General features: G+C 45.4%; 4 protein-coding genes across 4 annotated transcripts; 3 read left to right on the forward strand and 1 right to left on the reverse strand.

Annotated features, from left to right (window-relative positions):
• The first annotated feature begins 140 nt into the window (after positions 1–140).
• On the forward strand, positions 141–1,657 carry LOC117141461 (CRAL-TRIO domain-containing protein C3H8.02). The gene is made up of 2 exons (XM_033304917.1): positions 141–506; positions 835–1,657. Exons 1-2 carry the CDS (start codon positions 348–350, stop codon positions 1,342–1,344), a joined length of 669 nt encoding a protein of 222 aa, XP_033160808.1. The 5' UTR covers positions 141–347; the 3' UTR covers positions 1,345–1,657.
• Positions 1,658–2,100: 443 nt separating this feature from the next.
• Positions 2,101–4,556, forward strand: LOC117141302 (putative glycerol kinase 5). The gene is made up of 6 exons (XM_033304682.1): positions 2,101–2,479; positions 2,557–2,650; positions 2,876–3,375; positions 3,433–3,885; positions 3,951–4,114; positions 4,183–4,556. Exons 1-6 carry the CDS (start codon positions 2,300–2,302, stop codon positions 4,457–4,459), a joined length of 1,668 nt encoding a protein of 555 aa, XP_033160573.1. The 5' UTR covers positions 2,101–2,299; the 3' UTR covers positions 4,460–4,556.
• Positions 4,557–4,710: 154 nt separating this feature from the next.
• LOC117139634 lies at positions 4,711–5,677 on the forward strand. The gene has a single exon (XM_033302093.1). It carries the CDS (start codon positions 4,788–4,790, stop codon positions 5,319–5,321), a length of 534 nt encoding a protein of 177 aa, XP_033157984.1. The 5' UTR covers positions 4,711–4,787; the 3' UTR covers positions 5,322–5,677.
• Positions 5,678–5,717: 40 nt separating this feature from the next.
• On the reverse strand, positions 5,718–11,883 carry LOC117139633 (cysteine and histidine-rich protein 1 homolog). Its single transcript, XM_033302092.1, has 8 exons — positions 11,221–11,883; positions 7,694–7,752; positions 7,462–7,576; positions 7,277–7,400; positions 7,062–7,214; positions 6,625–6,902; positions 6,451–6,554; positions 5,718–6,387 (listed from the first exon to the last, which is right to left on the reverse strand). The coding sequence occupies exons 1-8, from the start codon at positions 11,596–11,598 to the stop codon at positions 6,360–6,362; spliced, it is 1,239 nt and encodes a 412-aa protein (XP_033157983.1). The 5' UTR covers positions 11,599–11,883; the 3' UTR covers positions 5,718–6,359.
• Positions 11,884–11,954: the final 71 nt, after the last annotated feature.

Raw genomic sequence — 11,954 nt, forward strand, 5'->3', positions numbered from 1 at the left:
TAATATTTACTTTTATATATTATTTTCTAAAGTATATTATCAATTAAAGCTTTTATTGAAATGTAACGGTTCCAACCAATAACGGTAATTTTTCGGTATTTCGTGCTTGCATCTAATATTTTTGTGGAACGCAAATGACAGCTTTTAGAGAGTTTCATCCGGTCACACTGGTCGGAAAAAAAGAATAAAACAAATTCGTTCCGTTTGTGAAAAAACATAACCGAGGAAAAATAAACAGAGCTGCTTGCATTTCACATAGTGTCAGCACATTCCGATTCCAGTCCGCGACTCTCCAGCACGGAATCCCAGTCTGCATTCCGCTCAGGAAGCGATTCGTGCTCTGCAATATGTCGTCCGAGGAGCTGGCGCCAATTAACGAGCAGGACTTCAAGGATCTCAAGGAGCGCATGAAATTGATTGTGGAGGCGGATCCGAAGCAGTATCACAATGACTTTTCGCTGCGCCGCTATCTGCGCGCCTTTAAGACCACAGATGACGCATTTCAGGTGAGTCGTTCGAAAATAGGGCCCAATAATAACCACTATCTGAAAATCTCAGAAACCTCAGTTTTGAATAACCTTTCACCAGGTCTCAAACTAATTTCCCCCTTAATTAGCCCCTTTGAGCTCTGATTAAGTAATGCAATGCCAGATTTAATTCCTTTTATGGATATAAACCAATGGACAGCTTATGATATCATCATCCATATAATGGGCCATATGAAAATGATATGAAATATTCAATACCCCAAAGGGATTTCAGATACTTTCATAGCATTGGCTATGACTACATATGGCTATAAATAGTAGTACGAACACTGTTTTCCTTTTACAGGCCATTCTGAAGACCAACAAGTGGCGCGAGACGTACGGCGTGGACAAGCTGTCCGAGATGGACCGCAGCCAGCTGGACAAGAAGGCCCGCCTGCTGCGCCACCGCGACTGCATCGGCCGTCCGGTGATTTACATTCCGGCCAAGAACCACAGCTCGGAGCGGGACATCGACGAGCTGACGCGCTTCATCGTCTACAATTTGGAGGAGGCGTGCAAGAAGTGCTTCGAGGAGGTCACCGACCGCCTGTGCATTGTCTTCGATCTGGCCGAGTTCAGCACCAGTTGCATGGACTACCAGCTAGTGCAGAATCTCATCTGGCTGCTGGGCAAGCACTTTCCGGAGCGCCTGGGTGTCTGTCTGATCATCAACTCGCCCGGTCTGTTCTCCACCATTTGGCCGGCCATTCGCGTGCTGTTGGACGACAATACGGCCAAGAAGGTGAAGTTTGTGGCGGACGAGGTGGAGCTGTGCCAGTACCTCATCCCCGACATCCTGCCAACGGACATGTAAGGCTTCCGCCTCGAAACCAGCATCCGACGAAGCTTCTGCTAGGCGTAGACATATCTCCAAAGAGAACCGAAACCAGTACCTAAGTTTGCAAGGAGGCTTCTGAGAGCTTTTATCCAGTACAGTACTCTATCTGTAAATCGATGTGTTTAACAAGTTGATTGTAAAGCGTATTCTATTGGACACCACAACTATTAGTACAATGCTAACTATTTTAGATAAAGGTTTATCTTGTATGTGTAGTATCTATATACCTGAATTCGTACCTATATATATATACATAATATATATGCAAGTGTCTATGTGTACAGCAAATAAAGTTGTTAAAAAAAAAAAGCGACGCCAAGATTAGATCGGTGTTGGGCCGCACACGTGAGTAATCGTTTTGCGTTGATAGTGCTCTAATTTTAGAGGACTTATCGCTACCTTTTGATAAAAATCATAATCCTGAGATTCGTGGTGGTAGCTCTTATCAAAAGATTGTTTTGGTTTTGATGATTTGAAATTGGCGCCAATCAGAGTTGCCACTACGCTGGGCATCAGTGAAGGAATATTTATGTGTTAACGGGATGCTGCAATTATATCAGGAATTAAACTAAACCCATATAACAACCCTTGAAAGTAGATGCTTATTTAATGTTTTGAAATGGGTAGCCTACAATCTGATTGTTTAGATTGGCATCATATTTAGTTTCTAGCTACTTTCGAGCTAATTGACTTGCAGCTGGCGCGAGCAGGTGGCAGCCCTGGATAACCAGTTGTGTTATCATCTGGAGACGAAACAAAAACAAAAGTCGAGCACTTGATAAGGAAATCTGAATCGCGCACTATGAGAGCTCCCCGGAATAAAAATAACAATAGCACTAACCGCGGCAGTAGCGAAATGTATAAGTCGCCCCGCCAGTTCGGCGCAACAGCGTCCCAAAGCCAGTGATCGACGAAGCGTGCGCTGGGAAACATGTCGGCGCCTCCAAAAGTATCAGCTAAGCCAGCAGGAGCAGCCAAGGATTCCCAGTGTGCGGAGGACTCATGCCCAGGCTCACCCGCTTTCATACTCGCCCTGGATGTGGGCACCACCTGCGTGCGGAGCTTCGTTCTGGACGAACAATGCGAGGTTCGGGGATCGGCGGTGGATGCTGTAAGTGATTCGATCTTCAAGTGACCCGCGGTGCAAAGTTAATTAAGCAAAACCTTTACGACCTTTGGCGCAATTAGGTGGAGCTACTGAACCCGCAGCCGGGCCATTTCGAAATCGAACCCGAGAGCTTGTGGCGCAAAATCGTTGGCGTTATAACGCAGGCAGTGAAAAGTGAGTATCGCGGATCTCTAAAACCCCCAACAGGTTTAATACATCGTTAAATATATTAATTAAAGGCTTATGTGTGAGCCACTCCAAAAATAAGTGAGCTACAGCTGAATTTGGGCACAGATATAATTACATTTGAGATTAATTATTCATAGTTATTGAATTTTCTAGTGCAACACGATTGTGAATCTGAGATAAGCTTGAACTTACCTTTGATGTTATTTCCAGATGCTAAACTGACACCACCGGACATCACTTGCCTGACCATCTGCACGCAGCGCTGCACCTTTCTCACGTGGGATCATCGCAGTGGCGAGTACTATCACAATTTCATCACCTGGAAGGATCTGCGCGCCGACGAGCTGGTCGACCAGTGGAATGCCAGCTGGACGAAGAGCTCTATGAACTGGTTCTCGTATGCCCTGTTCCTGCTCACCCGTCAGTCACGATTCCTCGCCGGCAGCGTCCTCAAGCTGATGAATGGCCAGGTTACACCAAGGCTACTCTTCGAGATAATGAACAACAAGAAGTTGAAGCAGGCTCTGATGCAGAAGAAAGCACGTGTGGAGCTTCTCGACTCGTGGATCCTACACAAGCTAAGAACTGGCAGCAGTAGCGATAAGGATGTGGAGCACATAACCGATGTGACCTCGAGTACGGCGACGGGTTTGTACGATCCCTTCACGCTCAGCTGGTCGCCGCTTATAAGCTGGCTATTCGGCATCAATGTGAGTTGGCTATATCCTCCTGAAGGCTCGATTTTCATTCATTTGCTTCCATTGCAGTCAAAAATCCTGCCGCGTGTGGTGGACAATGGCTACAAGGGATTTGGGCATGTGCATCCCACTGCCTTCGGTCCGGATTGGGCCAACACAGAGATACCCATTGCTGCCTCTTTGAGTGACCAAACGGCAGCCATTTGGGGCTCCCAATGTTTCCAGAAGAACGACGTCAAGGTCACAATGGGTACGGGTGCGTTCCTAAATCTGGTCACAGGCGATCGTTGTCAGGCTGCCATCTCTGGCATGTATCCCCTGGTGGCCTGGCAGTTCAAGAAACCAACCAGGCAGCAGGGAGCCGTCTACTGCATTGAGGGAGCATCCCATGACTTTGGCACCGTGGTCACTTGGGCGCAATCGTGCGAGCTCTTCGATAGTCCAGCGAATACCTCAGATATTGCACAGTCAGTTCCAGATACGAACGATGTGTTCTTCATGCCCGCCTTCAGTGGCCTGGGGGTATGTTTTTTTCAAGCACTTGCAACTGGCTCAAGATTACCTAATCCCCATCTTATCTTTGACAGCCCCCGGTCAACGATTATCGGTCAGCAAGTGGCTTTATTGGCCTCACTCCGTCCACCACCAAGGCCCACATGGTGCGGGCTCTGCTAGAGAGCATAGTGTTTCGTCTGGTGCAGCTGATCGAGGCCGCTGAGAAGGAGACCTCTCAGAAGCTTCATAAGATTAGGTATTTCTATATATCTATCTTAGCCGTCTTAACCAATATTATAATGCACATACATGCATCTATTTCAGGGTTGATGGCGGCGTCTCCCGCAACGACTTCGTGTGCCAATTCCTGGCGGATCTCAGCCGACTGAGGGTGGAGCGGGCGGAGAATGCGGAGAGCAGCATCATGGGCGCCACGTTCATGGCGGGCATCAATCACGGAATCTGGCGCGATGTGGAGGATCTCAAACGTTTCCGGCAAGTGGAGCGCGTCTTCGAACCGCGTGCCAAGGAGTACGAAACCATTGCCAACCGGATGGACAAATGGAGCCGGACGATTGCCCGTTTTAGTGACTGGTATTAGGTTAAACTTTTATTGTTTGTCTTTGATGTTTGTTATTCATTAGTCACTTAGAAGGCTAGGTAGTTGGTAAATAAAATGCTGAATTGTTTATTACATACATTTTTATGTACTGGCTAATGAATATTGATAATATAAGTTTAATAATAACTTCAAAATAAAATAAATTTCAAATATATTAACCAACAATCGGCTTGCCGCCGATAACCGATAACGAAGAACTGCTATTGCTGTCGCTAACCATATCGAGTGTGGTGACACTGATGTTGGGGCTTAGCACGCTGCACGTTTGTTTTTATTTTGATTTTGTTGGGCCAGAAATCGCAGTAGAATGGCAAAGACGAAGAAAAATGTGAGGGCCAAGGCGAAAAGCGTGGTGGGGGCGGCCAAGCAGAAGGCGCAGGACATGAAGGCCAAGCAGCGCGAGGATCGGCTGCTTCACAAGACCCTTACGCCCAAGAAGACGACCACCAAGAAGGAGAAATCCGAGGCGAAACACAAGAAGCTGCTCAAGCGATTCGCCGAAACGCGTAAGGAACGCAAGGAGGAGCGCAAGAATAACGAGAAGACCAAGGTCTTCGGAGATCTAAAATCACTGCGGGATGCCCTACCCTCGCTGCAGGACATCTACAAGCTGGTTAAGACCAAGCAAAAGGATGTCTCGGAGCAGGCAGCCCTCGCAGAACCAGAGGTCCGGCTGAGTGCCAACGAGAAGATTCGGAAGAAACGCACTGAAATGGTCAACACCGTCAAGTCCTTCGAGAAGCTCATCAAGGACAAGAACTTCAAGAAGAATCCCCGCGAATTCATTGCCGCCCTTGTGCGCAACAAGTATCAGGGGATGGAAGAGGACGACCACGAATAGAAGCCACAAATTACCATATTTCAAATCATTATTTTTAGGTATAAACATAAATTTTACAAGGATTGTAAAGAACTATATGACGCAAGTATGTTAGTCAAAAACACTATGAAAAACGTTACTAATTGAGCACTGTTAAATAAACTGTGTGTATTTCTACAACAATTTATGATCAATGCTTCCAGCTAAAATACGCTGTTGCCCCCAAGTAAAAAAAGTTTGATTTTGTTTATTAAGAAGTATCTTTATTATATATGCATTAGGTATAGTTATCATTTAACGATGCATATAAATATTACACGTACGAATGTAAGTTGTAAGCATTAAATCGTAAGAGGGTCAACAGAACGAGGATTAGACAAGAATCGAATGTGAGGACTTGACTTTTAATTATTTTTGTTTTTGATGGGCCGGGCTATGTGATCGTAGTTAGTCTATCGCTAAGTTATATCATAGAGCGTTCTATATGCGCCTGCTTAGAGTTCGAATTTCAACTTGGTGTTGTTCTTCTTACAGTGAAAACGGAGCCGTGGACTCGAGGTCCCTGCGTCCGGACAGTTAATCTACGGCTATTTTATGGTTATTATCGGTATTATCGCGTTAGAGTGGGCTGGCTCCTTCCTGTGAGATCATTAAGCGCTAGTCAAACACACATCAGCCGTCTTGTCCATCGTATCGTATCCATTTCGCCACCAGCACTAACAGTAGAGTTAACATAGCTATTGAAAGGTGTCTCCATAAAATGGCGCTATCTCATGTACAAAATGTAGGCGAATCTACACTAAACTTAGGTTACAACCTACCGCCTTACGTTTGCGTGATCTTAAACTTCATTGAAACATGAATGGGATCGGGAACGGGTTGCGGGCTATCGGGAAGCGGTTCTCTGTTAGGCCAGGCTTGTGGTTTCCGCCTCGGAGTGTTACATATACATTGATAGAAAATATAAGTCAACTATGTCTAGGTTTTGCACATTCAAGAGTTTGAAACAACAAACTTAAGCTAATTTGAAAATCTTAATTCGCTGAGCAGCGAAAGCGTCTACTTATTCAGCAGAAACATGAGCAGGCTGCAAGAGGAGATCGTTAATATATAAAAGCGCTTTCAGCAAGTTGTTTTGATCATTACTAACCGGAAGTTAATGCCTTTGTTGGCCAGCATACGGTTGCATTCGCTGGAGCCGCTACCGCCGATTCCATCTGGTAATGGCAAGACATAGTACTCGCTTTCGGTACTCTGAAATGGCAGGACAAGAGTAAACTCATGACTAGTCGACAGCTCTTATTATTAATATTGTTATTCTCACCGTCTCGGTGAATTCATGTTTGTATATCTGCGTGGAAACTTTCATATCCGAGAACGGACCCTTCAGCGCAAAGAAATGTATGCTCATGGGCGTGCTGGTCTTGGTCTTGAGGATCAGCTGATAGGTGATGGTCCGCTCGTTGGACTGATGCGGATCGCGCTGGCTGTTGTTGATGCGCGCCTTCACCACCCACTGCTGATTGAAGGCCGAGAAGCGGGCCGTCTCATAAAAGAGCTTGTGCACATACTCGTCTGTGCGGTAGGGCTTCATTTGGAGATCTAAAAAGATAGAATGTGAGTACATATAACCAGAAAGCGATCGAGCGTAAGCATAACTCTGCCCGCATTTGAGTACGAGCTCAGCTACAATAACCATTAATAATTAGGTTTAATTCGACACTGCAATTAAGACATATCTCTGTTCTGTGCCACACCCACCATTGAATATGATCTTCTCATAGCTAAGCAAGTCAATCAGGGTGTTAAACATCTTCTTCTCCTCCTTGATCCTATCGTCGTGGGCCTCCAGGGCCGCCATTACCTCGTAGCCAGACTTCTGGGGATGCAAGCAGTTGCGCTCATGCTCGTTGGCTGGGAATTAGATGGATGATTAGTTAGTTTATCAGATCCATGGGATGGGCGGAGGCACTCACTCTCGTGGTAGGGTCCCCGCCACTGGCAGCCAATGCGATGGTATTTGCACTTGGTCGGGCGCTCCTGGCACTCGTGTTGTTCATGGCGTTCGAGCGATTTGTATGGGAACTCCTTGTTGCAGAACTACAGACGAAAGCAAGCAAATGAATATCAAATGGAATTGGCAAAATATAAAACAGTTTACTTGGCACTCGCTGGGCAATTCTGAGGCGGCCTTCTCCACGGCCAAGTTGCGCGACGCAGTGCTCTTGGAAATTTCCACGCGGCAATTGGGGCACGTGGCAATCTGATCACGCAAGCTAGGGAGAGAATATATTTGAAAAATAGTCGTAAGGAAGAGCAAACAGAACTAGTTAGTTGGGAGTTGGTGGCATTTGCAGGGATCTTAGTTTGGTTTCTAGAGTGTGGGTTCATACCGTCCATCCGCCAGCAGATGCGTGAAACAGGCGGCGCACATCAGATGGCCCATCTGGCACTGCAAATGGAAAGAGCAGAGAGAAAGGGAAAGGCGGGTTTAGTAAATTCACGACTTAGCAATCGAGCAGTAGATGGATAGAGATTGAGAACTAAAACAAAAGTGGAATGAAAATTAACCTGCAATTAAAGAAAAAAGAAGAAAAGTTTTCTATTAGTCAAAATACGGCCTTGTTGCAGAGAGCTTGTATTGTGTTTTTTTATGGCTGTGGGTGGGGTGTGGTGTTTCTGGGTGGGTTCTTCGAATGAATGAATCTATTTTGGAGATGTCTTTGGGGTGAGGAAGATGGCTAGGCGTGGAGTGGAGTTCTTGGCGGGAGGTGATGATCTGAGGTGAGGTCTGAATGTGTTTAGCTTAGGGGCTCCGGGTTGTGTGTGGTTTCATTTTTTTGGTTGAAATAAAAACGCTATTTTGTAGTTTGGTTTTATTTTGCATTCTCAAGTTTGCACTCTCCTTTGCAAATTTATTGAATTCAGTTTCACGTTTCATTTTTTGGGGTTTCTTTTTTCGTTTGTTTAGTTTAAGATACATTTCAGGGTTTAACTTTAATGCTACTATTATGAAGTCTGTTCTATGTACTTAGCATTTACGGTTACAATCTTGTTTCTTGTTTCTTTTTCTTTTTTTTTTTGTTGCGTGTGCTTACAAAGGTTACGAAATTGAGATTATTCACTTAACTAGTATTAATCATTAAGAGAGGTACTTTATCTAAAAAGGCGGCAGCAAAATCGAAATCATAAACAGTTGATAGTTCTGGGTTAAATTTAGCGCAGTTATCATATTATATAAGTGTGGTTATTTCTCTTTTTTCCGTTCAAAGCCAATGACAACGTAGTTGTGTGTGTTTTCGATTGGTTTTCGGACATGAATTGGTTGGTCAAGCAATTTGATGAAAGGTCGAGAATAGTGGACCGATAAAAGAACCAGATAAAGTCGAAAACCCCGCAGTGAAATACTCAACCCCGGCGCTGCTGTAAGAAGCCTTCATAAAAATCGCCGCATGCGTTTATTTACAATTCAGTTGTGTGGAATGCGGGCCCGTTTTTCTCATTTTGGAATTTCTATATCTATTTTGGGAAATATTCAGCTCCGGAGGAGGCAAGCGATAGTCCCTCGGCACTATTTGTGGACGGAGTCGCGAGTTCCGAGCGATAAGCAATGCTTTTCTTGTGTATCTTGTGCACATAACAAAATTTTCAGTCTCGAGGATCGTCCCGAAAATTTCAAACAAACACAAATAAATATATACGGGTTTCACCGATATCGTTGTTCTTTTGTCTAGACTGCAGATATGCAACCCGAAACGGATAGTATAAAATGATTCCCCCTTAAAAATATGTGCATTATGTACAAATTTGAGCCTCAAAACATCAAATGTCATGAGAAAGGCATGTTATCAAATGTTGGGGCATGAAATATTTCAAATCTAGTTTTTTGTTAGGTCATTTGAAAGAGATATTTTGACTTTCAAATCGAATTTTTCTCTGTGCTCTTTTTGTATCTTGTGAGACATTCGAGTGTTTCACTGTATCTCTGCAGTTGAATGAACCCATGAATTCGTGTTCTTTGATTGGCAATTTATGACCTAGACTAACTGCAGGCAGCAGCTGCTGGCAATTGGATTGTTTAATGGAAAATCCTCGGGATCTACAAAGGAGTTTAACTCGTTTCATAGTTTTCCCCATCGATGATGACAATAACACAGAAAGCAGAAAGACGCAGACACAACAAAACCCAGCTGATGGTGTTTTTCTAGATAGAGAGTGGAAACAGAAGGAGAACGTCAACAGTGTGTACAAAAGGAAATCGCCCAAAAGATCAACGGCAGCGGAAAAAAGAACTCAGGTGTGTTTTCAGTTATACCTTTCCCCCACAGACACACATGCACTTGGAACCCGAACTGGAAAAACAAGTTATTTCCAGATTACAGGTCTTAGAACCTGCAGCTAGCCACAAATTCAGCAATTTCCGAGGCATCACTGCACTTCCAATAACAAATATGTGTAGCACACACTCTTTTCTTGCCTTTTTTTACTACGTATTTGAAATCGGCAAAACTGGCGTTTCAATTTTCCCCAGGCCTCGAACAGCTGATTTGGCCACGACATTGGCGAGAGCGAGACAACAACAGCAACGCAGTGGCAAAAGCAAAACAATAACAGAGAGCAAAAATCAGAAGGTGCGTGTGTGTGTGAGCGTGTGTGCAGGGTGCACATACATAAATACGGAGAGGCAGACAGACAGACAAACAGGCCAATGAAGAGGAGTGGAAATGAAAAAAAAAAGGAAAACAATCGGGAATTTTTTTAGCTAATTAATAGTTTCTGCGGGTTTCAGCGAATTCCTTCTGGCCATTTTGTATGAATCATTCTACGGTGCTTCGCTCACGTTATTTGGGTATAGAAAGAAACGTTCATTTGATTTTTCTGTGTGGGTCAGCAGTTCCTTTTCATTGTACCGTAATACAAAACCGATTTCAATGACGCAGTTACGGCTGCCTTGGCACATGTGTGTTAGAGAAAGAGAGCAATGTCAACCCACACATACGCCTTACGTAAAAGATCTGCGGACACATAAGCGCTGCAGGAGGGGGTCGGGGGCTAGGAGGCCCCTGCTAAGTTGGGTTACTATTATTAGAGGCTAATAAGCAACCTTGCTTACTATTTAATCGATATTACGTTGGTTATTTATGCAGACTTGAGCCCTCTCGCAGCACGTTGGCCTACGCCCCTGCCTTTGTTCTTGGAGACAGTTGTGTATTTGTGCATTAAATTCAATCAACGTCAGTTACAGCAACAATGACGACGCCTGCAAAAGCGTGAATGAAAAGGAATGCGGGACCTGGCCCAAGAAGCGAATAAATGAATAAACGAACGAGGAAGCACAATTAAGGGAATGAAACGCTGGAATTGCTCCGCTGATTTCTTCCCACTTAAAATAGGCCAATGGGGGGAGACATAATACGGACTCCTATGACGCAATACAGAAAAACTGCAGTAAGTGTTACTGCGCAAAAGAGAGTGAGTGGGGGAGGGGGATAGAGAGATGGGGGTCATAATTTATAGTGTGAAATGCAACGGTTCAATTTGGGGGGTTGTTTTCTAAAACGCAATAAAACTGCATTAGTTGGCCGAGAGTGCGAGAGGGTCGGCCTGCTTATGCTGCGGTTGCGCCCGCCCTCTCTCCCCCTCGCACTCTTTCAATGTTTTCAAGGCAAATAATGCAAGAGCGCCCCAGCTAGACGTCTCGCTCTCTCACAGCTGTGTCTTGCTTGGGTGGAGAGAGGGAGAGAGGTGTTTTACTCTTACAGCTGAGCTGCCACGATTTGTTTGTATACAGAATGAGGCGCACACACACACGCGCACTTGCTGTTTTTCTTCTTTTGCTTTTAAAGCTCTCACTTCCTTTTTTGATTCTAGTTTACAAGGGCTTATAGTTCAAGCCGCTGTAAATAATCCAAAAACTCACCTGGTACATGGCCGTCTTGGGCAAATCCAGGCAGACGGCGCAGCACAGGGCATTGGAGATGCGGTGGGCCAGCTTTTCGTGCATTCCCGAGGCGGCTGCGGCACTGGAAAGCAAGCTGCTGCCGCTGCTGCTGGTGGCACCACCGCCCCCTCCCTCCAACAACTGTTTCTTGGCCGGCGGTTCTCCGCTGCCCTGCGTGTCCAGCGGCACGCCCACCACATTGCCGCCGCCCACCGACGAGGAGGACGACGATGTGGATGAAGAAGAGGCCGAGGAGGCAGAGCTGGTCGTGGCCACCACCTGGTTGTCGCCCAGGAGCGGTAGGTTCGAGGACGACGGCGGCTGTTGAACCGCCGAGCTGGAGGATTCCACCGACATGATTGGAAATTTCCTTGGAATAATGTTTGTTGTTTTTCCTAGCCACTCGCTTCGTACACAAACTCCCAAACACACGCACACTAAACTACTACAAACACACAGGCAATACCCAGTTTGCTCTCTCTCTCGCTCGCACACTCAGTATGGCACTTTCTTTCAATTGCCACCTTTCCCCGCTGTCCGCGTCGTGTCGTTCACTTCTGTGTTCTTCTGTTCTGTTTGCAAACTTTTTGTCCGCCGACACGTCCACTCGCCAAAAAATGTGTTGTCTTTTTAAAGAGTGTTGTGCGGTGTGACCAAATGTTATGTTTGGCAAAATACCAGCATGACGGATCGATGTTAGTGGAAAAGCCTAT

The sequence above is a fragment of the Drosophila mauritiana genome, chromosome 3L, assembly GCF_004382145.1.
Source record: "Drosophila mauritiana strain mau12 chromosome 3L, ASM438214v1, whole genome shotgun sequence".
Taxonomy (NCBI): domain Eukaryota; kingdom Metazoa; phylum Arthropoda; class Insecta; order Diptera; family Drosophilidae; genus Drosophila; species Drosophila mauritiana.